Source organism: Buteo buteo, chromosome Z (assembly GCF_964188355.1).
Source record: "Buteo buteo chromosome Z, bButBut1.hap1.1, whole genome shotgun sequence".
In the NCBI taxonomy this organism is placed as follows: Eukaryota; Metazoa; Chordata; class Aves; order Accipitriformes; family Accipitridae; genus Buteo; species Buteo buteo.
In genome coordinates, this window is record NC_134204.1 from 39,390,321 (window position 1) to 39,418,278 (window position 27,958).

Sequence of the window (27,958 nt, forward strand, 5' to 3'; positions counted from 1 at the left end):
TGTTGTTTGCTTAGTATATGAAAATGCTTCAACCAGGAAAGACAATTGTCTAAAGAAAATTGAGGGACAAAAAAGGAGAAATGATGACACATGGCTTAAACTATTTTTATTTTGTTTTGTCATGTCCTAACTAAGAGAACATTGATCTTGAATGAGAATTCATCTTGTTTTAGCACATTCCCATTTTGTGTCAACCTATGACGTAATCTGTGATAACTGGATGTGATTTCTGAAACACATAACTACTTTACAAGCCAATAACACAAACGTGCAAGAACATTCTTTTTCATTCTTGCTTGTAAAACCAACTCCCTCATGCTTTTTAGATTAAACACATCATTTGTATTTTTAAATTTTACACAGAACCAACCCCTCAATTTTTCTAAAGACAAAGCAAACAGCGAATTCAGTCCTCCCTCCCCACAGAATTCCCTTAAATGCAGGTATTTTTAAAGACTCAGCAGGATGGTAGAAGATTGAGTTCTTACATTTACTATCACACCAAAGAAGGATTTGAAGGACAGAAAGTTGCCCAGTAGAGTTATCTTAAAAGTGGCAGCTACAAAGATGCACAATGAGAAACTGAATGGCCTCTATATCATAGAATCATAGAAGCAGAGAATGGTTTGGGTTGGAAGGGACCCTTAAAGCTCATCTAGTTCAACCCACCTGCCATGGACAGGGACATCTTACTATATCAGGTTCCTCAAAGCCCCATCCAACCTGACCTTGAACACTTCCAATGATGGGGTAACCACAACTTTGGGAAACCTGTTCCAGTGTCTCATTGCCCTCATCATAAAATTTTTCTTTGTCATGTCCAATCTAAATCCACCCTCTTTCAATTTAAAACTATTGCCCCTTGTCTTGTCATTACAGACTATAGTAAAAAGTCTCTCTTCATCTTTCTTATAAGCCCCCTTTATATATTGAGAGGTCACAATAAGGTCTCCCCAGAGCCTTCTCTTCTCCAGGCTGAACAACCCCAACTCTCTCTGCCTTTCTTCATAGTAGAGTTGTTCGAGCCCTCTGACCATTTTTGTGGTCATAAAGGTGTTAACAGAATACTGAAAAAATTATTTTATTGAGCTTCCAGTTGTATTTATGTAAATTTCTGATTTTTGTATTAGTACAAATAATTTCTTCATTAATATACTAACCTGGATTTACCTGATAATAGATTTGACAAAAAAGACCAGCCCTCTGGATTTTACATTTTTTCTGCCTGCCAAAAAGCTCCTATTCATGGATAAAATAAAATATAGATTGCCCAGGAACACTAGCGGGACAGTTAGTAGAAGCTAAACCTCCAGTAGCCAGTGTACTTTTGTGAATAGTTTCTGTATGCAACTCTGACACTGTATCACCTGCTAAGAGATTTTGCAGCCACTTAAAAAATAGGCTTAAACACACCATCTTAAAACATTAAGGAATTAAATCCAAGATCACATTCGCATTGACATCCTGGCAGTATTTCTCTACTTCAGGAATTTAAAACACATATGGTTATTAAGCATAGACACTGGTTGACAAAAAGGGCTAAGAGTGAAATACACTTTTGGGGCATCAGAATCAGACTCCACTAGTAGTGACAGCAAGTAGCACCCAAATACTTCCCCCCTCTCATGAGTATTAACAGCCTTCGGGCAGAGGTCATTAATCTTGGGATTCAGCCACCCCATGTCCATGGTCAGCAGTGAGTGCCCATGTGTACTCTGCACAGCCATGCCAAGTTCTCCCCTGCCCACAGCAAGACCTGAATCAGTTCCCCATTTACTTCTCAGAGCTTGTTTAGGTAAGAGTAAACCAAGCTAATGCAGTCCTCAGAGCACATGGTATCTACTGTGCCCTGCATATGGGGACATTTTCCCCTGAGTCATGGAAAATACCAGTGAGCCTTGCTGAAAACCTCAGCAGAAGGACCAGGAAGACTGGTTTACTTCTCTGTCTCTGAAGGAGCAGAGTTATGATAGAAAGAGGAAACCTGACTACTGCTGGCTGGTGATTGTTAAGACAGAGAAGCTGCTGCTTCTCTGCAACAGCATTTGGCTGTAAATCATAAAGCTTCTACTGAAGACATTCATTTATATAGCTTGAAATGAGCCAGCTTATGTGAATGGAATAAATCTGAGGATTATGTGCATTTAGAATGGAGAAAAAAGTTTGCCGAAATAAAGTTGGCCAAGACACATCTACAGTAATAGAAGCTATAACTTTTTAACTAGTGATAGTCTTTTTACATGGGATTTTTTTTTTTTCCAAAAAGCACAAAGATGCATTGAAAAACATGGCAGCTTGCAAGTTTTATTTAAACAAAAAATGCCATTTTGTGACCGCACCATGGAACACCTTTTAAGAAAATATACTTATATCCTCTATTAGGAGCAAATTTACCCTCAGAGGTACATTTAGGATTCCCCGGTAACTCAAGAGCAGCCAAATGTCATTTCACCTTATCAAACAATAAAAACACCTTTTGGTGAGAGCCTCTTCATCTCAGAACAGATGATGACAGATGAGTCAAAGGCACTGTAAGTGGAAATGCTGACAGATCATTAGCAGGAGACACAAAGCATTTCTACACTGTCAGGTGTATCAGACACTTGGTGCAGAACACCCTTCCTGCTCTGTCTCACACAGCGGCTGTGTCTGTTCGGAAGTGTTGGTGCTCCAGGGGGATATTTACACTCAAACTAATTCCTGAGTGAGTGTAGGGTTACAGCAGATTTTGGCAGAGGAAGGATATACACAAATATGCAGAAAGTCATAACAAAGTGTTTTGCAAATTATTTAATAGTGATGGTGATTTTTAGAACTAAAACTATACTAACCTCACACCAAAGCACAGAAATAATTAATTAACTAAGCAGACTTCACACTATCTCCATAGAGCTATGTAGTAGATTCTGACCAGTAACCTGAAGCAACAGGAAATTAAACCATAAGCCAAGTCTACACAGATAGCTGGACCAGTAATGCTGGTAATAGACCTTGTGGATGAATTTCTTCATCCCCTGACTTAAAAGCGACCCCCCAATAACTGATTTGTCTGGAGGAAAAAAGTGATACAGTTAGAAACAACTTTAGGCATCTAACTGATCTAAGTTGTCCTAGATAGGCCACTATCTTTCCCTTTTATTACTAGAAGTTCTACATCACTTAGAGGATGCTCTAAGTGCTTAAAATACTGTATAGTAGGTGGTGTGATCTGCTTCCTAACTGGCCTGAATCCTAGTTCCACTAAAGTGGACACACTCTGATAATAAAGCAATGGCCAGATTTGTAATTACTGAAATGCACTATAGCAATGCAACAGCAATGAAGAGCTTTGGTGTTCTCAAAGGCAGGTGTTGTTTTCTAAAAAAGACAGAACTACCCCATCCACAAGATGTTCACCATTGCCATGGATGTATATAAGTATGGCTAGATATTTGCCTAGAACATTCTCACAGGTGTACTGCTTTGATAATTAGTATATAAAGAGGTCATGCAAATGCATGTAACTTTTAAGGACTTCTGAAATGCAGTCTTTGTTGTCTATAATGAAAGTATTCCGCTTTGGAGAATTTTATCAGTTTATCATTCACTTTTTAAATTTGTTGATCCTGGTTCTTCTTTCTTAATACTGCAAAATGGAAATCTACGTTTCACATTCAGTGGCAGACTTTTACATTATGAGTCCATAGGAGAAAACATCTATCCCTCCCCTTCCTTCTTGCCCCCCAACCCTTTGCAGAGTTTCGCTAAAGGTCTGAGTTGGGCTTGTTAAAAGAAAATAATGTCAAAGGTTATCATTCCCATGGCGTGCATCCTGTTAGTGCTGTCAGACCACTTGGCAATGTTTGGAATACTAGGAGCTGCAGATCATAGTAATTGTGCATAGCTTTATATCTAGGACAGACGGACGTCAAGTCTGTCAGTTGTTGAGCAGAGGCGCTATCATTTAAGTTCTTTGTCTGCTATGCTAATCATGGTTTGGTGACAATTCTGAGTGTTATTTTAATAGAAATTTAAAGCCTGATTTTGTTTTTTTGCCTGCTGTTACTCCTGCTTTAGAGCCATTTACATTTTAAAGCATGTGTAAGTTTGACTCACAATATACAACCCCAGGAAAGCAACCAACTGTAACACAAAATGTCAATCTAATTTTCTCTATGTATCCCAGCACAGGCCTGAAGTTTCTGCTTAGACTCCATTTTACATTCACAGCTCCATTCCTTGCTTTTCAGAGCCAGCAGAAAACAGAGTGCTGCAGAGCTGATGACTAATGAGAAGCTTTGATAATGAAGAGTTTGAGGCTGGGAGAAGTAATGACACCTCCCTGACTTCTCTGAGAAATTCCCTCTCCTCCTTTGTACATCTCCATCTCTGAAACTATACAGGTATATTCCTGATTTTACATGTCTTTCAACTGGAAGCAACATTGTGTGGACCTCAATTTGTGCTAGGGGAAAAAAAAAAAGCCAATAATCATGATCTAGGCTGCAGAATTCAATACATTTTCCAGCTACCTTCCCCAAAATCCCAAAGAGATTTTTTAGGTCTTGCTCAAGGCTAGCAGAGTTCAGATACCTGGCAATTTGTTTGGGTTTAACACATGAAACACCAAAAAATTCCTAATGCAATTTTAATATTACATTTAAGAAATATTTAATTATAACTGTGAGCTGAATTGCTGCATTTGGGAAGTAAATGAACCCTCTAGAACCATTGTAGTGACCATACAGTAAAAAGACAAACACTTTAAACTTGCTGCTAAAAACTGTATGTTTTTACTTCACTTTTTCATAACTATCTTAATTTCCAAATCCCACCTCCGATATTTTCTCTAACTACAGCAGTGCTTTATGTACAAAGCAATGATAAAGGTTATGGTATTGACCCTGTGATTCCTATGATATTTGAACATGGTTTGAGATTCTTGAGGACACAGACCTTTTACTATCATACCTGTTCTGCAACTGCTGGGGGAGACACTTCCACTCGCTGTTAGACTAGCTATTAATTGTAGCTGCTTTGCTTCTCTCCTTCCTGGTGCTAAACTAAACATTCCTCTGACTTCAAACAACTTCCAAGCAGGGGCTACAAGGTAAAAGCATTCAGATTAATCTAACCATTTCAGCTCATGTAAGACTAATGCTTACCTATGCAAGTGAGTGCCAATGTCTCTTTCAGACTGTATATCCACCAATCTGTTGAAGATTTGGTCATGTATTTATGGCTAGATTGTCTTTTCCAGAACTCTTAAGATCATCAAGTCCAACCATAAACCTAACACTTCCAAGTCCACCACTAAACCATGTCCCTAAGCGCCACATCTACAGGTTTTTTCAATATCTCTAGGGATGGTTATTCAACCACTTCCCTGGGCAGCCTGTTCCAATGCTTGACAACCCTTTTGGTGAAGACATTTTTCCTAATAGTCAATCTAAACCTCCCCTGGCACAACTTGAGGCTGTTTCCTCTCATCCTATCACTTGTTTCTTGGGAAAAAAGACCAACACCCACCTTGCTACAACCTCCTTTCAGGTAGCTGTAGAGAGCAATAAGGTCTCCCCTCAGCCTCCTTTTCTCCACACTAAAGAACGCCAGTTCTTTTAGCTGCCTCTCATAAGACTTGTTCTCTAGACCCTTCACCAGCTTTGTTGCTCTTCTTTGAACACGCTCCAGCACCTCAATGTCTTTCTTGTAGTGAGGGACCCAAAACTGAACACAGTGTTCAAGGTCGGGTCCCACCAATGCCAAATACAGGGTGACAATCACTCCCCTGCTTCTGCTGGCCACACTGTTTCTGATATCGGCCAGGCTGCTATTGGCCTTCTTGGCCACCTGGGCACACTGCTGGCTCAGGTTCAGCCGGCTGTCAACCAACACCCTCAGGTCCTTTTCCTCCAGGCAGCTTTCCAGCCACTCTTCTCCAAGCCTGTAGCGCTGCATGGGGCTGTTGCGACCCACATGCAGGACCCAGCACTTGGCCTTGTTGAATCTCATACAATTGACCTCGGCCCATCGATCCAGCCTGTCCAGATCCCTCTGTAGAGCCTTCCTACCCTCAAGCAGACCAACACTCCCACCCAACTTGGCGTTGTCTGCAAGCTTACTGAGGGTGCACTTGATCCCCTCATCCAGATCATTGATAAAGATATTAAACACAACTGGGCCCAATACTGAGCCCTAGAGAACAGCACTTCCAGGGTGTGAAAAACACCAGGCCACCAACTGGATTTAACTCCATTCACCACAACTCTTTGGGCCTGGCCACCCAGCCAGTTTTTAACCCAGTGAAGGGTATGTGCGTTCAAGCCATGAGCAGCCAGTTTCTCCAGAAGAATGCTGTGGGAAACAGTGACAAAGGCTTTACTAGATTCTAGGTAGACAACATCCACAGCCTTCTCCTCATCCACTGAGTGGGTCACCTTGTCGTAGAAGGAGATCAAGTTAGTCAAGCATAAACCCATGCTGACTGGGCCTGATTGCCTCGTTGTCCTGTATGTGCATGATCTGCTCCATAACCTTCCCCGGCAGAGAGTCAGGCTGCCAGGCCTGTAGTTCCCCAGATCCTCCTTCTAGCCATTCTTGTAAATGGGCGTCACATTTGCTAACCTCCAGTCAACTGGGACTTCCCTGGTTAGCCAGGACTGCTGATAAATGATGGAAAGTGGCTTGGTGAACACTTCTGCCAGCTTCCTCAGTACCCTTGGGTAGATGCCATCCAGCCCCATAGACATGTGTGTGTCTAAGTGGTATAGCAGGTCGCTAACAATTTCCCCTTGGATTATGGGGACTTCATTCTGCTCCTCGTCCCTGTCTTCCAGCTCAGGGGGCTGGGTGCCTTGAGAACAACTGGTCTTACTGTTAAAGACTGAGGCAAAGAAGGCATTAAGTACCTCAGCCTTTTCCTCACCCTTTGTCACTATGTTTCCTCACACATCCAATAAAGGATGGAGATTGTCCTTAGCTCTCCTTTTGTTGTTAATATATTTATAGAAACATTTTTTATTGTCTTTTACTGCAGTGGCCAAATAAAGTTCTAGTTGGGCTTTGACCCTCCCTTCTAATTTTCTCCCTGTTTAACCTCACAACATCCTTGTAGTCCTCCTGAGTTGCCTGTCCCTTCTTCCAAAGGTCAGAAACTCTCTTTTTTTTCCTGAGTTCCAGCCAAAGCTCTCTGTTCAGACAGGCCAGTCTTCTTGCCTGCTGGCTTGAGTTTCAGCACATGGGGACAGCCTGCTCCTGCACCTTTAAGATTTCCTTCTTGAAGATTGTCCAGCCTTCCTGGACTCTTTTGCCCTTCAGGACTGCCTCCCATGGGACTCTGTCAACCAGGCCCCTAAAAAGGCCAAAGTCTGCCCTCCAGACGTCCAAGGTGGCAGTTCTGCTGATCACCCCCCCCCCCCTTACTTTCCAAGAATCAAAACCTCTTACCAATTTGCGATCACTAGGCCCAAGATGGCCTCCAACCATCACATCACGCACAAGTCCTTCTCTGTTCACAAACAACAGGTCCAGTGGGGTGCCCTGGGGCTATCAGTCCCCCTGCCCCTCCTTCCTTGCCTATTCCTCCTGAAGAGTTTATAGCCATCCATTGCAGCACATCAGTTCTGTGAGTCACCCCATCATGCTTCTGTGATAGCAACTATATCATAGTTTTCCTGCTGCACAATGGCTTCCAGCTCCTCCTGTTCATTGCCCATGCTGCATGCATCGGTGTAGATGCACTTCAGTTGGGCTATTGATCCTGCCACCTTTTTGGGGGGAGGAGCCCTAATTCCTATGTGAGTGTTCTCAGGTGCTTCTGTGGTTTCTAACACATTAACAACCCCTGTGTCTTTGCTGCCAGATGGATCTCCATCCCCTGCCTCCACTGAGATGGCTGCGTGCATTAGTACAGGGACATTTCAAATGTGCTCTAGTGTACTCAGCACATTGGGGAGCAGACCAGGGGACCTCACTAGCACACTGTTCCTCAACCACTGGCATGCTGCCCCCAGGCTTTTCTGTAGTAAGCCTAGATGTATCCCTTTCTCCTTTCAAATCTAGTTTAAAGCTCTTTCAGTGAGCCCTGCTAACTCCTGTGCAAAGATCCTTTTTCCCTTTTGAGACACGTGCACCCTGTCTGTCGCCAGCTGGCCTGGTATCATGTAGACTGACCCATGATCAAAACCCTCAAAGTTTTGCTGGTGACACCAGTCTCAGAGGCAGTTATTGATCTGTTGGGTCATCCTGTTTCTTCCCTCATCATTCCCTGCAACTGGATAAAGAAGAACACTACTTGTGTTCCTGATCGCTCAACCAGTTGTCCCAAGGCCATGAAGTCTCTTTTGATTGCCCTTGGACTTTGCGTTGCAACTTCATCACTGGCTACATAAAAACCCTTACTTAGTAAGGTTCTGGTTTGTGTGGCTCACATTTGGCAATGGTATGTTATAAGCTTGTTTTTTGATAAATGTATTTCCCACATTAAAATCACGTAACTTAATGTCTGGTAAATAGGACTCTAGATGTCAGATTCTTCTGATATGTTATCATTACACCAATGGTTTAGAGAGTGACACTACTGAGCTGGAGCCTTTTTCAAGGACTAATGGATTTGGACACAAAATCTGGTTTAAGGGGATTCCCTGGGTGGTGTAGAGCTGCAGAAATAGCTCTGTGTCATGGCTTGGCAATGAAGTCATGGGCCTGCTGAGAAGAGCAGGTAGCCAGAGGGCATGGCACTAGGGGTATTCCTGGTGAGGAAACACTGCCTTGAGCCAACACAGTGCTGGGAGAGTTAAAGAAACAAGTCACATGTGAGATAGCTTGCATTTGCCCATGTTTGTCAACAAGTTGGACAAGAAACTTACCAACAACATTGTCTACCTGAAAGTATCAGCTTAATCTTTCAAGCACAAAAAATCATTAGTCTAGCTTGCATAGGATATGGTCTTCCTCACTCCTACAAAGACCAAGGCAGCTTCATGTGTTTGGTGTAAGATCGTCAACTACCCCAAACTGGGATACTACAACAGCCAAACTCAAAGCTCATGTTTCACTTGCTCCATGCACCATGTGTATGGGCATTAGGGGTGGGTAGGAGTTGATATTGGCTGCTAATGGCATGTGAAAATATCAGCTAGCATCTGTAAGACTGAAAGGTCTTTTGATAGATGAACAACTTTGATTGGTTAACGTAACCATTCACAAATGCTTGCTATTTTTCAGAAGTCTTATGCCAGCTTCTAACAATGTTTTAAAAATATAATTTTAAAGTTATTGAAAATATGCAGTAGGGTGTTTATGAATAGTTTATTTGTCTTCTCTGAAATGTACACATTGTTGTGAAGATTTTCTTGCTAGTCTCTGAATTTGTGCTTGGTTACTGGTCACCCTACAGCCATTTAAATCTGGCCAATCTAGGTCTCATATCTAGAAGCATAGATAGGCCTGTCTCTTTCTCTCTCCCAGACTGGTAATGCTCTGCTCACAACAAGAATAACCAGCAGTTTTATTAAATAATGTAATTAAGCAATTATATTAAAAAGCCGTAAAACATTAAGTGACCAATTCTCTCCAGTGGTCATTATCCAGTGGAAGCAGCAGATACTTTGGCTAATCTAAAGGGGTGTGAGACAACTTTGGTAGTCTGTTACTCCCTGGCAAATGAGATGACTCTTGGTTTCTGTAGGAAGAATACCTCCACTGGGCCTAGGAATGGCCTGAAAATGAAAAAAAAAAAAGAAGCAGCTGGAGTTTTGATTTCCTTTTATCTTTCAGTACCATTTTATTTCAGTGTACTGAAGTGTTATTGTCTACACTTTGCAGCCAGGAAGAGTGAAGGATGTTCTCTAAAAATGTCCCTTCAAATTAATAGTATTCCTTCACTGTGAATGGTCTGCTTCCCCAGAGACAGTATTTGACAATATTTGGCTCTTCACTTACAGATAAAGAATTGTTCGTATGATTTGACTGTTGTTCTTAAAACTGCAGTGTTTCATTCTGTATCTTCCAACGTAGAGACAAGTTGGCATTAATGCAGCATTCCCTTTTTATGAATGCAGTTGCATGCTCTGTTGTTGACCAAACAACTGACAGAACAAGGAGCCTTTGCATACCAATCTGCCATAGCAAAACCAGATCAACAGTTTTGATATCATCACAAAAACAGATGTTGTCTAGTATTTTTCCATATAATCAGTTAATTAACTGCTTTAATTATAAAAAAACCCTCTGATTTTGAAGCCAAATTGAGCATAATGTATCTCTTTAGTGGTTGATGAGAAGCTCAATGTGACCCAGCAATGTGCGTTTGCAGCCCAGAAAGCCAACCGTATCCTGGGCTGCATCAAAAGAAGCGTGACCAGCAGGTCAAGGGACTTGAGTCGAGTCGACTCGACTCTACTCTTCTCTTGTGAGACCCCATTGGAGTACTGTGTTCAGCTCTGGGGCCTCCAACATAAAGACATGGACCTGTTGGAATGAGTCCAGAGGAGGGCCATGAAGATGATCAGAGGGCTGGAGCACCTCTCTTATTAAGACAGGCTGAGAGAGTTGGGGCTGTTCAGCCTGGAGAAGAGAAGGCTCCGGGGAGACCTTATAGCAGCCTTCCAGTACCTAAAGGGGGCCTACAAGAAAGCCAGTGAGGGACTTTTTACAAGAGCATGTAGTGATAGGACAAGGGGTGATGGCTTTAAACTAAAAGAGGGTAGATTTAGGTTGGATGTAAGGAAGAAGTTCTTTACTGTGAGGGTGGTGAGGCACTACAACAGGTTTCCTGGAGAAGTTGTGGATACCCCACCCCTGAAACTGTTCAAGGGCAGGTTGGATGGGGCTTTGAGCAACCTGGTCTAGTGGAAGGTGTCCCTGCCCATGGCAGAGGGGTTGGAACTAGATGATCTTTAAGGTCCCTTCCAACCCAAACCATTCTGTGATTCTATTATTCTAGTGACAAACTATATGTACAACTGACTGACCAAAGAATATCCCAAAATAAGTATTCAAGTCTTTCTTTTTGAGACTACCAGGTAATAAGTTCCTGAGGAAAGATACATGCCTGCTGACAACAAAACAATAATAAAAAAACTACCAAGAAGAAATTCTTGCTGATTCCTGAGTTAATTCCCTTGACATGCATTTAACAAATGCTGTTTACTTGCCAGTAAATTAAACAAATAACAGGCACTGCTTTAGCAAATCACTAGCTGGCTCAAGTGTTTTTCATGAATTAATCTTTCTTTTTATGAACGTAAGACAGAAAAAAAAGGAGATCTTACAACCAGTAATGGCATCTGTGTGCTCCTTCTGTGTGTTCTGCAATGGGAAAACACTGCCAGGGACTATAGCGAGGGACAGTGTTGCCATGCAGCCCAGCAAAAACAGCTCCCTGAAAAGGCATGCTGACCCACTTTCAACTACCAACTCTTGCTGACCCTTTGTTGAGTGACAGGTTCTTCCAAGTTTTTGTTGTTTTCACCCTTTCAGCTCTCATTTCTAAAGGAGCAAGCCTGTCTCTCTTTTTCTCCTTGTTTTCTTCTTTCTTCCCTAGTATGCATGGAAGAAAGGCAGATTGTTTCTTGTGACTGTCTTTGCTTTAGTTAATTAAAAAAACCAAAAAACTTTCACCCTTCCCTTGTTAAGAACATGCTGTGGAAGAAATATGGATCTTGCCATCAACAAAATTATGATACAATTCCTTAAGGAACTCAGTCTGATCAGAGTAATTCATCTATGAAAAACCATACTTTCATTGTTACTCTTGGCAACAGTGAGGGATAATAGTGTAATACTATACTAAATATTGCCACGTGCAATAGTAAAAAAACTTGTTTCAGTCTTCCCAGCAGCAGCGTGCAAGCCCTCTTTTGAATTCAGGTTTGGATGTTGTGATTTAATCTATATCTTTTTCTTCTCCTTCTTCCAAAACCAACAGAGGTTTAAAGAGAGCTGCATTTTTATTGGAACCATTTGCTCAGCCTAAGTTGCCAAAATAATTTACTTAAAACTAGTGCTTTTACTTGGGTTAAGGTTGATTCCTGAGCTCCACAGAGGTCGAGGCACTTAGTTTGTCTTCCTCTTTTCAATTTCACCATGAAGTCTACAGCAGACCTCTGCCAGCTAAAGTTGTATTTCCTGAATCCCAGGCCCCCAGTTGAGCTTATCTATGTTTGTGACTTTGCACAAGTAGAGGAGAAACCTTTTTTCAGCCCTTTTTCTCACTATTTATGTGCTACAATGCATAGAAAAATGAGCGGCTCCAAGGATTCAGAATAAGCAGGCTCCAGTGGTGCAACAGTGCAAGTCCTGCTGCCAATGCTACTACTGCTGGTGTGTTAGTGTGACCTCTCCTTTGATAATGAGTGACAGCTGCTGTGAAATGACTCACAGAGTGTTTGCCTCTTGTGGGTAACAAGTGGAAAAATACAAACATATAGGAATTTGGAAGTGAGTTACGGAAGAAAAATGCTGCACTTTATGCTACTTGAAAAACATTGTTTGAACTTCAGATAGCTCCAACAAAATGATGATATGGTTACAATCTCCCACTAAAACTTTTTAAATCCTAGGAAATGTTTCACAATAACAAATACTGTAATGTTATTGCTATTAAGAAAGTATCTATTTCTCACTATATATGTGTTCTGTGGGTGGGCATGCATTTGTAAATGGGACAAAACCAGGCTCTTAATGTCAGAACATTCACATGATGAGGGGGTTCGAGTCAAATACCCATTTCTAAATCTATCCTAGTCAAAGCCTGGTTTGGATCCAAAAATGAAAGTTTTTTTGGTTTGGTTTCTATTCAATTGCAGCAGAAATGTCATAGGTCAGAATGATATACTAAAGATGCTCTGTGGTAGTAGTGCCTTGATCTGAAATAGATTAAAGCTAGGCTCCAGTTTTAAAGTGAAACCACGATAAAGATTTGACGGTTCTTGTATATTACATTCTTCTCTCAGGAGTTCCTAGCACAAAACAGTTCAAATCTCATCCTAAAAGAAGTATTGCAGTCTTGGGTGGAATTCTTATGAAAAGAGAATCAGAAATAAGCCATTCTGTTTTTTTTTTTTAAGACGCAGTCCAAACTGAAAGCAGTAAGAATTTAGTGAATGGGAATTAGAAGCCAATCTGTGTTGAAATACAATGTTGTATGGATTCAAGGTCCAGTTTTAATGCATCTTGAAAATATATATCTTATTTAATGGCACAAATGTTTACTTCTGCTTGCATTACAAAAGAGAAAAAAAAGCTAAAAAGATGTAGCTTTAATACAAAATTACAAAACTGTACAAAAGTTTAGAAACCTACATGGCAGCTGACTGAATAGTATGATTTCTGTCACATTAAAAGTCGTGATAGCTTAAGATTTGATTTTATGCTAAATCTGACAGAAAAGTTAAAAAGAAATATTGTAGGGTGAATGGTATAAAATAGAAATTGGAAAATACTGTTTTGCTATTTTTAATCAAAATTGTCAACAATTGTGAATGAGAACATGGTCTGAATCCAGAAATTGCTGTATCTTCATCTCTAGACTCTTTTATCAGAATAGTAGCTATACAAGAAAAAATTTAAAAGCACCAATTTACTTAGTTTTCTGCCAGCAGTGCATGAAATAATACTGAAAGCGATTGAGAAGATCTGGCCAATGCATTTTGTAGCTGCCATTTTTGCATTTAGTCATTCTAAGAGGTTTTCCTTATAAAAGAGAAGATAGGCCCCTTCAACTCAAGCCTGAAAAGTCTCAAAACTATGCACAACATAGGGTCAAACTAAACAACTTGAGATTATTTCTTCTTCAGAAATATCAAATAAGATGTTGCCTCTGATGGCAAAGAAGAAAGGAAGCTCTCACCCTTATAACCAGCCGCATTGGTTTTCCAGTCGTTAGCATTCAGATGTCCTGCACGTGAAGTCCTGACAATAATATGCTGTATGTCTCTCCAGGTCAGAAATGGACTATGAAAAAGGGGAAAGATAAAGTCATGGATCAGACATATTTCACCAGAATGTAAGGATACAAGGTCATGTAAGCTAAAAAGTATCCAAACCAAAAAAACCTTCATTTCTCTTCTTTCCTTTGCTCCATTCAAAAGAACAAGTCCTAATTTTACAGAATTACTACATGAAATTATTTATACAGCTAGGAGGTTTGCATTAAGCAGACTATAACGATATATGATAATATTCTATTACATAAAACTTAAGGGAAGATGAAGGAGTACATTTCACACAGAGGAAATTTGTATGACCACCAACTACTATGTCATCTACCTTTACCAGTGCAAAGAAAAAAACCCCAAGATGTCAGCTTGCTGAAAAGCTCTACTAAATCCTACTAACTGTGTGCTCAAGCTGGCAATTTTTTAGACTTTCAGCTCCTATTGAAGCCATTCCAGGTGCCTCTGTTGTTATTAATTTGTCTATTACCCCTGGTCTTGGAATTCACTAAGGCTCTATGTGTAATCTTCAAGAAGACCAAGCAGCCAGCACTGAATCTGAATAGTTACAGAGGAAGTGCCTGATTGCACAGATGTCCATTCCTTTAAGGGATTCCTAATAACCTCTCCACCAGGAAGGTGAAAGAAGATGCCATCTGCATCCTCACTATGACATTAATATCCATTTATCCTGCAGGACTAGAGAAAATCTTTAAAGATTATAGGGGTTTTTTGTTTCTCTTAGATCCATCCCAAGGAGAATTTCTTTTCTTAGAACACAATCTAAAGGTGCACAGCCATGACTGGTGTATTTTTTCTTTCTCCTTCCAATTTTATAGTTGTTCTATCATCTGTAAGAAGATGAATAGTATTCCATTTAAAAATGCAGTTTAGTAGAGGTAATGATAAACTGAGCCACTAAATAATAAAGAGGAAAAAAGTATTGCAGTGCAGAACACCAGACACTCAGTATCATTCTTAGGGTATCATTCTCTGCCCCTGTTGTACACACTGGCACAATTCCACTCAGTTGTAGTGATGAAGATAGACCAGAATGAAGTTTATCAGACCCAGCATGGGCTGTATACACTGTCCAGGACTAGGCAGTCATTGAAAATGTGGGAAACCTTGGTTCAGTTCCTTAATATATGCTCTTGTGTCTTTCAGACCAAGAAGTCACTTGGGCCAGCAGACAAGTGACTTATTCTCAGCACTTATCTTTAAGGCATGATACTTGGGCTCCTGCAGGTAGAAACTACACCAAGCCAACAGCCATAAGAAAGCGGGGAAGGTCAAAACCCATGGGTGATTGTGAGTGGGTCACTTTCTGGGGTGAGTGGGACATTGCCATCACATGGAGTGACTCTACACTCTTAAAACCACACATAGTTGAGTTACCAGAAATTTCAACAAGAAATTTCTTTGGGAAGCAGACGCAGGGTAACAACAAACATGCAGAAATATCTTGTTCTTCTCTAAGTCCCCCTGACAGTGGAAGACACAGAAAAATCTCACTTGTCTCTCTGTCTGATGTACACAAATGACTGTTGCATGGACTGGCATCCCACACACGTTGTTTCACATCTTCCAGAACTTCTTTTGTCAAAAGAATATATTTTTGGAAATACTTGAGTAATCAGTGCTTTATGGTGCTTACACACCGAAGTAGAATCCTGCTTATCCTGTGAGCTGAAATCAAACTATTAGGAAGAAACCAGTGAATACATGTGATAATCTATTGAAAAATGAGCACTATCTTTTTCATTCAAGATGCATCAAATTATGTTTTCTGGTGACAAATTTCAGATTCCATAAGCTGCAGCTTTAGGAGAAGGCAGTAGGGATGCAGAAGTTATTGCAAACCTGCAGTCAACTTGTTTATAGAAAAACTTGCTCCTAGCCTATCTTTCGTGTGCATGTTGACATATATTCATGGGTATTAAGCAAAGGAAGTTCACCTCTGTTGGTGGAATTACTGAAATGAATTTCAGCACCATGGCCCGTAATTCCATACAGGAGAGAAAAACTTGGGATATACAGGACATTCAGTCACATGTAACTGATTTCTACACATTTTACTTTCTAATAGCCTTATCATCCATATGCTTGAAAACAAGTAGGAGTTGCCTAAAAATGCCAGACTTGTTTTATGTAACAAGGTTGTAAGGAATAATGCAAAGACAGCGACCAAACCATTTAACTACACACATTGTTCTCATTTCCTTTGCAGTAATATGATTTTAATTCTGAATGTATCTTTTCCATTGCAGAACATTTCCCAGTGGGTGTGTGTGGACCATGGGTATGCTGATGTAACCTAGCACCTTTCTACCTACAGCTGGGACGCCACAGGAAGTGGCATGTATTCTTCTAGAGTCAACACTGAAAGTCCTGTTTATGCTTGTTGTTGAAACAGGAAGAGAAGATGGAATAATCTGAAGAAGGAAGATGACTTTTAAGTGAATCTCTTATTAATTGTAGCCAGATTTTTTTGTAATTTCTTCCAAGTTCTATCAATTCATGGCCATTTAATTTCTCTCTGGTTTTGGCTACAACAAACAAGGGTATTCCCATGTTTAAATTATTCTGTTATTTTTAAGGAGAGCTGATGCCTTCTGTCCCTAGCTGTTATTAAAGCATTAATATGCCCATAGATACTTCTTTTTCCCTTAAAGTGGAATTTCTCACATTAGACAGTTGGACTGGAATGACAGTAATTGTTTATCCAGCTGAGCTGGTAAAAATGATGAAAAAAAGAAAATGTCGTGGAATGTAAGGAGCATTAGGGGTTTGTAAGTTAGGGTATGCTTGGACAGTCACGTAACATGCTTCAAGAAAAAAAAATCAATATGATTTTATACCAGCTCAGGAATTTCACTGGGAGCCTGTGTAAAGTCTTAGAAAAACATGTTTCAAGCCTTCACGAAGACCTCCAGGAATCCAGAGAGCTGCATTCTTTATAATCTGGAATCCAAGCAATCTGTTATTCTATAAAGCTAGCTGTCCATGTTTCTGGTGAAAAATAAGGCACTAAAATACTCCTCTCAACTTCTAAGGGAGAGATTCAAGATAGGGCACACTCAATGGATTATTTAAAGAGGAATGATGGATCTAATGGTGGATCTAACTATGCCTAGATAAAGGATCTAAAGATACAGCAGTCTTCACTTGATGATACTAAACTCTGATAAATTGGACTTATGTCACTCAGCAAATGAACTTATGTCTCACAATCATGGTTTACTTCTAAATCCAAAAATAAGCCATTCACTGTTGTATCTACCATCCTTATCCAATCATAAAATACAATGTAAGAATTTCTGGGGCAGAAAACCTTGATCAAAGGTCTGATTTTGAGGACACAACATGGCATACAGTTAAATTAGTCTGTCTCTTATGCAACCTCCAAATCTGCTTGCTTACTGTATAATTCATAATATTTTTATGTTTTCTTCTCAAGGACTGGCAGTTTGGATGTATTTATATCTAAGAAGTTTAACAGCATAAGAACAATATTCAAACCAATTTCTGTAGCTTACTACCGGACCTTCACTATACTAAGAATTGAGCCATTGCCAGATTGAAATTTTCTCTCTACAGTAGACACCTCATTTGAAACAAAATAGGTCTGCAATTGTTTGCACACAATTTTTTTCAGAAACTTTAATAAAGAAAAAGAAAAAGAAAGAAACTAGAATGATGTCAAAATAGCAGTTCATTTGGAGAAAGAAGAGGGATTTTTTTGTTTGGAGGGGGTTGTTTGTTTTTTTTTAACAAGATAATCTAGCAGCCAATTTTAAGGCACCTGGAAAAATCACAGAATTGGTCAAATACTTGTAAAACATGTCAAAATTGGATCCTAAGTGAGTAAACAGTTGTTTGCTAGCCATGTGGGCCCCAGATCCAGACAAGATGTCACTGATGTTAATTGATTTACCACTTGATTAATCTCAGAAGAATTAACGGCTAAACATTTTGAAATGAACAAATGCATTAACAAGAACAGTACTAACTCTGTTTGATAATGGATTGATTTCAAAAAATGGGTAATTTCCTTCCAGGAATTTTTTTTCAATGTCTCATCTGAAATTGCCTTGGGATTACACATACCAGACAATACTCAAAATCAAACCAGAATAAGCAGAAGTGAGAGCAATTACATGCAAAATTGCCTGTACAGCAGCCAAAAAATAATGAATGTTGTGTCCTTAACCAATAGTTGTACTCTAAGGTACAGCCCTCTTCTTTCAGGCTTCTCAAAATATTTATGAAACAAAGTAATTAAGAAAAAATTTAATAGGGCAAATAAATTATATTACAGTAATATTAATTTGAGATTTAACTGTATCTTTAAGCTGGATGCTTAGAAAAAGTAGATCATAATTTTTGGCCAAATCTGATTTCTTCATTCCACAAGTAGTCTCCCTAGTGACAATTGGGCTAATCCTGGAAACAGTAAAGAATTCAGGCTCTATCCTTTTGCATAATGATACTGTGCCAAAAATAACTGTTCAGAAAAATAATTGGTGCAAGAGAGACAATTAGCAAAACTATCACTCACTGCAATGTACAAATAGGGTAAAGCTTTGGGTTTTTTTGTTTAGCAAAATGATATGGTTAGCAACATGAATAATGATTGCTACAGTATCTTCATAGCCTGCAATTTGAATGTGACAAAGGTGGCCTATCTGAAAAAAATATTTCTTGCCAAAATAGCAGAGTCTGATGAGAATTGCTGGAAGAATACAATAATCTTTTCTCCAAAGAATCAAGGAAAAACATAATACCACAGGGTGGATTAAGAAGAGGATCATCGTTCAATCTGGAAGTATCAAATAACCTTCTTTGGAAATCTTGGCTATAAGAGAACAGACATGGATAATTATTGCTATAAAATGGAGTCTCTGTGCCCTTGACATCTTGTAGAGAAGTAGGAGATCATTTTAATCACTAATTTCTGCATAACACCACCCTTCAGGGCTTTATGATAAATTTATAAACAAAATAAATAGTTGCCTGGTTTATTCAGACATTCCCATCACTTACACATCAGCCAAATTGTCCCATGAGATCTACAACCCTACCACCTGTGCTAATGACTCCAATATATAGCCTCATGGACAGGAATATTAGCTATGTTAATGGGAGACATCCTTCTTTCCCAGATCGCATAAAGAGTCAATGTGAAGATGCCTGTTGCAGCACAGAATTTTAAGAGGGATGAGACATTAAAAGAGCCTCTAATTGTTGTGCTTGTCCTGTGCATAGGTGTCTAAATGGTCTATCTACAACCATAACCATTTCATTCCTGAAAATAATATGACACAAAAATGGACCCCGGTGTTTAACAATCCAGTCATGCATATACATGGACATACAAAACCAAAACACATGCTTTTGAGACGTCTGACACCCTTCGAGGTTCTAATTGTCATATACTCTGCAGCTAATCCTGTTAAATTCCTGCTAGAAAAGTAAAGAATATTACGTGCTTGCTGATAAGCATGTAGGTCTTTCCCTGTAAATGTAACTTAAGTTTCTACTCCAGTAGTCTTGTCATTTTCTGACCTGGTAAACCACTGTTCATTCAACTAGTTTTTCAAAAAAATTCATTTGGTTACTTCAGAGCTAGGTCTCAGTTCCTTCTTTGCTCGCACTTTTTTTCTGGATTCCAAATTGCTTGTCAGAAATTTGCCATTTCTCCTGCTAATTTCTGATTTGCATTCAATTTTATCTAATCAGATTCCTTTGAAGGAAAAACCCAAGCCTGGCTAAAGATGACAATCCCTTAAAAAAATTAATGGCAACTGGAAATACTGTAAGTCAAATGGCAGTTATTAGTAGCGTTAATGGTATATGCAATAGACCTCTGTCTAAAGAGATGTTGAATTAATGAAATTTTGGGAAAATATTTTTCTAGGATCAAAATTGCTCTCAGTAGCCTTTTACACTAATTTTCATATTCCTCCTCTTTTTCCTTTATTAGCTTAATTTAGGTACTGGACAAAGAAGAGCAGTGATATACATCTGAAAACAAATTGCTGACTAATATTCATTAAGAACATATAATTTAAACCAATTACATTCTCAAGTGTCCTGATATTTGCCAAGTTTCACTGTGGAAAGACACACTGGATCTGCCCATTTCAACAGTCACTAAGTAACTTCAGTACATCACTCATATTTTAAACATATTAATCTTAAACATCTCAAGCTCACAAATGCTAGAATATCAGAATTTTCCATTCAAAGCTATAGCTTTTTGAACATCTTTTCGAGGTAATAGAATTTGCCTGTACAACATAATCTTTATCAACTTATGTCTGGCTCTACTTTATATCATTCAGTTTATATTTATGCAACATCTCCATAGTTTCTGCAGTGCATCCTAGTCTCTTCCCGAGTCAGTGTTTCAAGGCTTTTGCATTGGCTCCAAACATCTTTTGGATTGTCTTCACACTGTTTTTTAGGATAGAACACAGACAAGTTGTGATATGACATGACAGATACATTCCTTTAGATGAACAGCAGGTTAACCATACATCCATCAGCAATGGTGTTCTGATGTATTTGTGTCAAATCTGCGGTGCACACAGTGGTGGCAGATTCCAGAGCCTAGAGAGTATTGTGTTTTTCCCAGAGGTAGAAAATCCTAAGTGCCAAAAAGAAAACAATCCATGGCCCAACTGCAGGTTGATAATGATGACTTTCTAAGGAGAAATCCCTTGAGAGAGAGGTACCTGAATCACATCCCTCATTATGCCTTCTCCAGAGGCAGAATGAAATGGGACCGCCCAAAAGACATTGTGCACAGTCTGCTGAGGGACAACAGTGTGGAAGCAACAGCAACCAAAACCTTGTCAGTTGGCAGTTTTAGAACCAGCTGTGACTGTGCATGTGGGGAAGCCTTACATTATCTTAGGTCAATGCAGGCAGTTATGATTAGCATGGTACCTAGGCTATTGATTTGACCTATCTGCCAAGTCCAATGATACTGATCACTTTTAATATAGTTGAGCTATGACACTGTGGTGCAAGGAATCTCAAAAGAAAAACTGCAGAGAGACAGCAATCCAGTGAACCTGCTCGTCTTCCACCTTCCTCATTTTTCTCTCGCTGCAAGAACAGACAGGGAAAAACAGATGGGCTCCCTGCTCTCAAAGTGAACAGCCAGCAGCACCCCTAAGAGCAACTTCAAAGACAACCCTAAGCAGACTCTAAAAGCTGAGGCTGGGGAACACTTGGAGGACCAAGAAACTACAGGGGATAGATCTGCCAAACTCTTAAAACTCTCAACTGAGCACATGCCAATGGAGATTTTTGAAAAGCTTATAAAAGTAAAAGGCATTGCCTTGGCACCAGAACAACAGCTATCCACTTGTTCTATTTCTAGCTGTTGCTCCAAAGTGCAGACACAGTAAAACTCAATGAAAAAGTTAAAAATGATCACAGTCAAACTTTTTTTTTTTTTTAACCTAGACTCAGTTTAAGAAATGTCTGGATGGAATTTTCTTAAAACCTTTTTAAAGCAAGTTACATGGAAAATTTCAGACTGAACTATTATTCTTTGGCAAAATTACATGTAACTGAAAACAGGACCTTAAATTGGGAAACACAGGGCAACCTGAATTCAGGAAAGTACTTCCAAGTCAATCTCAGTATCATAACTGAAATTGCATAAGTGGTGCAGGTGGTTAAAGCTCAAGAGAAAGACAGGTTCTAAATTAAGCATTTATTTATGTTTTGTTTTTCAAATACTTCACCATTATGAGCATTGTTTTAAAACTACTCCAAAAAATGCAGACACAAAAAGATTTCTAACTCACAGCCTCTAGCATTCCTTTTTCTACCAGGCAGTCAATCAATGGAGCAAAGACCTAGCTAAAGCTGATGGACTTAAATGATAATCTCTCCTTCTCTTACACTAGAAGCCTAGGTATACAGGTCCTTTGACAGCACTTCCACATTTTGCCTGAACTGTCTCATCACCTTTAGCCTCTATGAACAAGCAAACCCCTCATAACTTTGATGACACAGAAATATGTTCTCTGCATTCAAAACGGTCCCTTGCCAGACAGTACACTGCTTTTCTCCTTTCTGTAAGAAAATTAATAAGGGAAGTATTGCAAGTATCTGATCAATTTTCAGAAATCCAGAGTATCTTCCTCTGACACTCTTGACCCCTTTTGCAATGTGAACTCCATTTTCCTCTCATCTCAGTGATTACACTTGGTTGTACTGCCTTTTAGAGAAATGCAGTGCACTGTCACTTTTCTAAATGGATCATTGGTATCGGAATTCACTGAAATTTTTTCCCAGCACTACCTTGTTCTAGCCTTGGTTTCATGTAACCAAAGACAAATGAAGTACATAGATCATGTGAAGAGACTAATGGAAGAAAACAGACTCTCTCCAAAGCTATAGCACTGAATATACCACATAGTAGAAACACAGCAGATTAATACTTCCATTTCAGGTTGTCCTGGTTTCATCTGGGATAGAGTTAATTGTATTCCTAGTAGCTGGTACCGTGCTATGTTTTTGAGTTAGGTATGAGAAGAATGTTGATAACGCTGATGTTTTCAGTTGTTGCTAAGTAATGTTTAGTCTAAAGTCAAGGATTTTTCAGCTTCTTATGCCCAGCCAGCGAGAAAGCTGGAGGGGCACATGAAGTTGGGAGGGGACACAGCCAGGGCAGCTGACCCAAACTGGCCAAAGGGGTATTACATACCATGGGATGTCACATCTAGTATAGGAACTGGGGGGAGTAGGGATAGGGGGATCGCCGCTCAGGGACAAACTCGGCAGTGATCGGCAGGTGGTGAGCAACTGCATTGTGTATCACTTGTATATTCTAATCCTTTTATTATTACTATTGTAATTTTATTAGTGTTATCTTTATCATTATTAGTTTCTTCTTTTCTGTTCTGTTAAAGTGTTCTTATCTCAACCTTCGAGTTTTACTTCTTTTCCTGATTTTCTGCCCCATCCCACTGGCTGGGGGGGAAGTGATGAGCAGCTGTGTGGTGCTTAGTTGCTGGCTGGAGTTAAACCACGACACAGGTGCTATTTCTTACTCATGTAAACTGCAGTTTACACACCATGGGTTGGAAAACATGCATTGGCTTACAGACACTGGAGCATGCTGTTCACTTGGGGGTGTACAATGTATTCTTCCATCAGCAAGATATATTTTTTTTTTAATTTGGCTTCTCCAAAGGAACATGGCACAATGCCCACTGGAACAAATGTGGGCATACTGTCTCTCCTGACTCTGATTCACCCAAATCCCAAATTCAAACCTTTCATCAATGAGAAAGGGTATTTCTGATATCAACAGTAGATGGTACTATGCAATGCAAACAGTTTATTTTTAGTAAGAACATTGCTGCCTCTGCTGACTGAATCATTTATATCCATACTTGCTGGTTTACAATTAGCAAAATTCAACATTATGTAATGACTAAGAAGTGCAATATACAAGCAAGCATTTATTCCTAGAGCCTGAACAAGATACTAGATACACTGGGAATCATCAGATAAAACAATTAACTACCTGAATACCATAATAAAACCATAGAATATTAAGATCAGGAGATATCTTTCTTTGTATGACAGTTGTTGCATATCTACATTTCTGCATTACACCCTTGAAGACTCCAAACAAGCGGTCTGAAACTCAGTTACACTTCTTTGGTTCCTTAAGAAAAACATGCCACTTGATACTCAAATACTGGACGAAAAATAAAAAAAAGATATAAAGTTATGTTCACGTTATTTCAAATTGGGGTAGTAAGAAGACCACCATCCCAAAACAATTTGTTTCTAGGATTTCAGGAGCAGATCCCAGTTGGAAAAAACAACTAAGTGGAGGGTTCAAATCAGTAGGCAGGTAAGAAGTCCTCTATCAGTTGTTTGCCAGTCCTACCATACGGGGCTTATCAAAGCAAGAAAGTGGCAGGTTGGAGTAGAAATCTGCCTTGCTCATTTTCCATTGGTTTAATGTACCTTTGCATGTGAGTTGAAGAAACATTGTGGCTGTTCTAACTCATATCCAGGCAAGACTAGTGCTCTGTTCACCTCCTGATGTCTTCCAGGAACAGAACTTGGCTACTGGGGAAAACTGGCCTTATAGGCTCAAAACCCTTTCATGGTACAATTTGTTGTGTTTTCCAGCACAAAGTGGAATGAAACGACACATTATTACAGATATATTCAAGAAGTGTTCAGGACTAAGTACTCCAATTTTTAAGCAGCCTGCTGCACGAAGAGCATAATTAACCTTGCAAAACCCCTTTCCAACTAGACTTTTTAAAAAATCTCATATACACACTACTGCTATTAGCACAGGCACTAATATGGAATCTAAGGAGAATCTGTGTAAATGCAAACTCTGTTTCAATGCAAACTAGTTCCAGTAAGCCCTTACGCTAAACCACAATATCATGTGTCCTTTACATGCCATATACTTTAAAAGTATTGGAGAAAATACCTAAGGTGGCTTCAAAACTTCTTTTTGTATACTTTAATTCCTAGCATTTAATTAGGATCACCTAAATTGGCAGGTATCACAGGTGAAAAATACAACTGAATTTTCAAATATGGTAAATAAATAAGAATTACCATTCAGGAACTGTTTAAAATAATCTGAAGATTTCATACAAACAAATCCCAGACAATAAAATTGAATCTATTATGATATGATCTCCTTGTAATATTAAAGGCCTTACTTCATAATCTATAACTTCACAAGACCAAAGGTTTCTCAAGTCCTAGGACTGGATTAATTTATGGGAAAAATCAGCATGGGAAACCTGGAAATATTTCTCTCCTTAGTTTCCTTTTTTTATATTTTTTTTCTTTTTTCTTTCATGGCTGAAATATTTCTCTCCTTAGTTTCCTTTTTTTATATTTTTTTTTTTCTTTTTTCTTTCATGGCTGTGTTCAGAAAATTGGTTGTAAGTACACATAGGAGAAAAAAGTTAGTGAATGGCATACAAATTAATAAAACTACCTTTATGGTATTATTAATATAATTCCTTTGGCTCTATGCAAATAGACAGGCTAAGATTTGGAAATAAGTAAGAGCCCTCCACATACCGACACTGAAAGAAGGCAAAATCAATACATTTTCACCCCGAACCTCTTGTTAGCACCATGCAACAGAGTACTACAAATACAAAAAAGTGGCTAGGATCTTTAGTCACTGGCACATTTTGTCTCCATCACCATATGTGAAGCTTTGATACAGTCTTTTGTTCCTATCATTGCCACTATTAATTTGGAAAAAAAACCCCAAACTAGTCCATAGGCAATAACATTGATTTTCCATTGGTATAGTTACCAAAGTTCACAGAGAAAAAAGGTTATGTAAAGCGTAAGCTTCTCAGTGTGTTTTAAGATGTCACATCAGCAATAGCTTGGTTGTAGGTAGTGTGCTACAACTCTTTGAAACTTTCAATTACAACAACCATTTGTTAGAAAATGCACACAAAATATCATATAAAATACAAAGAATAAATTACAAGCAACCTCCGTTCATGAAGAAATAATTAGAAAAACTTTCAGCAGAGTGAAATTTACACAGATGCAATTTTATCTGCATGGGCAGACTGTTTAGAATGAATTTAAGGATTTAAAAACTGAGATTAAGAAGAGATTTAACAGCTTTTTTTTAAAAAAAAGCATTATATTAACTTTTTAAAATACCTTTGTTTCTATTGACTTCATTAAGAAAAATCTAATTATAATGATACAAGCACCGCACCACTTAAGATTATGTCAGCTCTTCAATTACTAACTTATTCTCACAACTGTAACTCAACAGCAAAAAAGTATTCTGCATTGAATATTGGCCCATGATTTCTTAAAAAAAAACAACATTAGAGATGGAAACATAATTCTGCTACAATGAATTACATACAATTTGAAATTACTATTGTGTGCAAATTTTTTACTTCCTTCAAAGGAACTGGCTGCCCCCAGAGGAAACTAGATTTCTTCAGAATTTAATAGAATCAATCTTCTAGCACTTAGAAACATTTGATTTCAAGCAGGATTTGGGGTGGTGCATTCCACCTTAGACCTGCTTATATTATCCAACACAGCGCAAAGTAATACAAAAGGTTGTGAAATACAGATTTACCTGATAAATCTCCAGTATTTCTGCTGCTCCATGAAGCACATTAAAGATATATATTAGACACAAAGGACAAAATCCTGCAGTTGAGAAAATGCTTGTAAGACAGAAACTTTACTGAGCTAAAGATAAAAGGACTATGGAGCTACACTATCTATGGTTTTTACAGCTGAGGAACTTAACCCATTAGAAAAAACAGATGTGTGTCAGCATGCACATGTTGAGAATTTTTATTTTTCATACTATATTAATTTCTGTTCATGGTAGCCTAACACCATTCCAAAACTTTCTTCAATGTTCAAGAACGGACACTGCCAAGAGGAGCCTGATGAATGCAAGAGGCAACCTATAGTAGCCTGCAGATTACAGCAGATCTAGGCAGCACTGTGAGGGTACTGTAAGATATTTTGAGGATGCTGTACATCATTTATTGGAAAATACCTGTGCTCAACACCATTTCAAGTTATTTCAACACTGAGTACTGTGTCATCATTCCACGGTGTCAGCTTTCTTGCATGTGAAATAAGCACGCAGATTTTTCCTGCCCTTGGAAGGGTACTGTGACTTACTACAAGGTTTCCAAAGCACTTTGAGATCCTGGGATAAAGGTTCTGGATGAGTGAGAAAGATCTTTCTGTATGCTTAATTTATTTTATTTTTTTTCAGAGTATAACTCAGATCTTACTTTGCTTCCAGTGCCAGTGCAATGATGCCTGCAGCCATAGGTGCAGAAGCTGAGGTTCCAGTATGGCTGTCTGTGCAACGCTGCCTCAGGTCTGTAGTGATCTGGAAGAAATTGAATGTGTGAAATTTAGAACACAGCTTCAGAAATCAGAACAGGTTTCATTTGCTCGAATGAGTCGCATGTATGTGGAGGGTATTTCCTTCTGTCATTGCAAGGAAAGGAAAAAAAAGGTGTCTGAATACATGACGTTAGATGTTCTGAGTTTGAAGTCACTTGTGAACTTGGAGAAGTGTTCTCTGCATTGCACTGAAAACATAACCTGGTCTCTGTTTATTTCATGGCATGATCAACTAAAAGACTTGTAAACTAGCAAAACAGCAGAGGGTTTTAAAACTGCACAATTAGAACTCTGCCCTTCTATTTGCATTTATACAGCACTTTCCACCCAAGAATCTCAAAGTGCTTTACAAACAGGAATGAACTAAATCTTACAGTGCTCCTTATATACAGACTGGTTATGCCCATTTTAGAGTCTATGAAAGAGGTATGGAGGGGTTAATTAGGTTGCCTTAAGTCACACTGGAAGTATGTGACAGAGTAGAGTACAGTTGGGCTCATGCTAAGCCCCATGTTTAATCCTTCTTTCATGCCTTATGCAATAATTCACATGAAATTAAGCAACAATTCTTTGGAAAAACCTGATGTAATCACAAATTTGGCCTAGACATCACCAGCCAACTAGTTATTTGCAGCTTTAAATTGTTATGTGTTGCTTAATTATGTGCTGCCACATATTTTTATATATAATCTAAGTGGTTGTATAAACTGTAGTGTGCAATACCAACTAGAGACAGTTTTCTACTTCATGTTAGGTCGTTATTATCTCATAATGAATTTTAAGCAGATTCTTTATGTAAGACAGTAAATCACATACAAAAACTGTGTTTAGTCTAAATTCTGCTTCTTTCAAGCAATGTTAAACTATAGTGATTCTAATCCGTGCTCTTTTTCCCAAAGAAGTGGTTCCTAGCAAGAGCGAGGCAGTAGAGACAAGAAGTCATGACTACCTAACAGAAGCTCAAGCAAAATCCATACAGACTTGAGAACAATTCCTAGCAGACAGCACTCCACACCACAGCATGGAAACCTCCATGAAGGTGGCAGAGTGAATGACCTGTGATGCCAAACATTATTCTCAGCATTTCAGGTGATCCCTGA

General features: G+C 39.0%; 1 protein-coding gene across 2 annotated transcripts in view; it reads right to left on the reverse strand.

The window, feature by feature from the left end:
• The window catches only part of PCSK5 (proprotein convertase subtilisin/kexin type 5), a 256,481-nt gene that overhangs the window by 94,155 nt on the left and 134,368 nt on the right, over positions 1-27,958 (reverse strand). For both annotated transcript variants that reach the window (XM_075021033.1, XM_075021034.1), the window contains exons 9-10: positions 26,741-26,841; positions 13,832-13,935 (exon numbers count right to left, since the gene is read on the reverse strand). In XM_075021033.1, the coding sequence (XP_074877134.1) occupies positions 13,832-13,935; positions 26,741-26,841 (205 nt within the window). The remainder of the gene's footprint in view (positions 1-13,831; positions 13,936-26,740; positions 26,842-27,958) is intronic.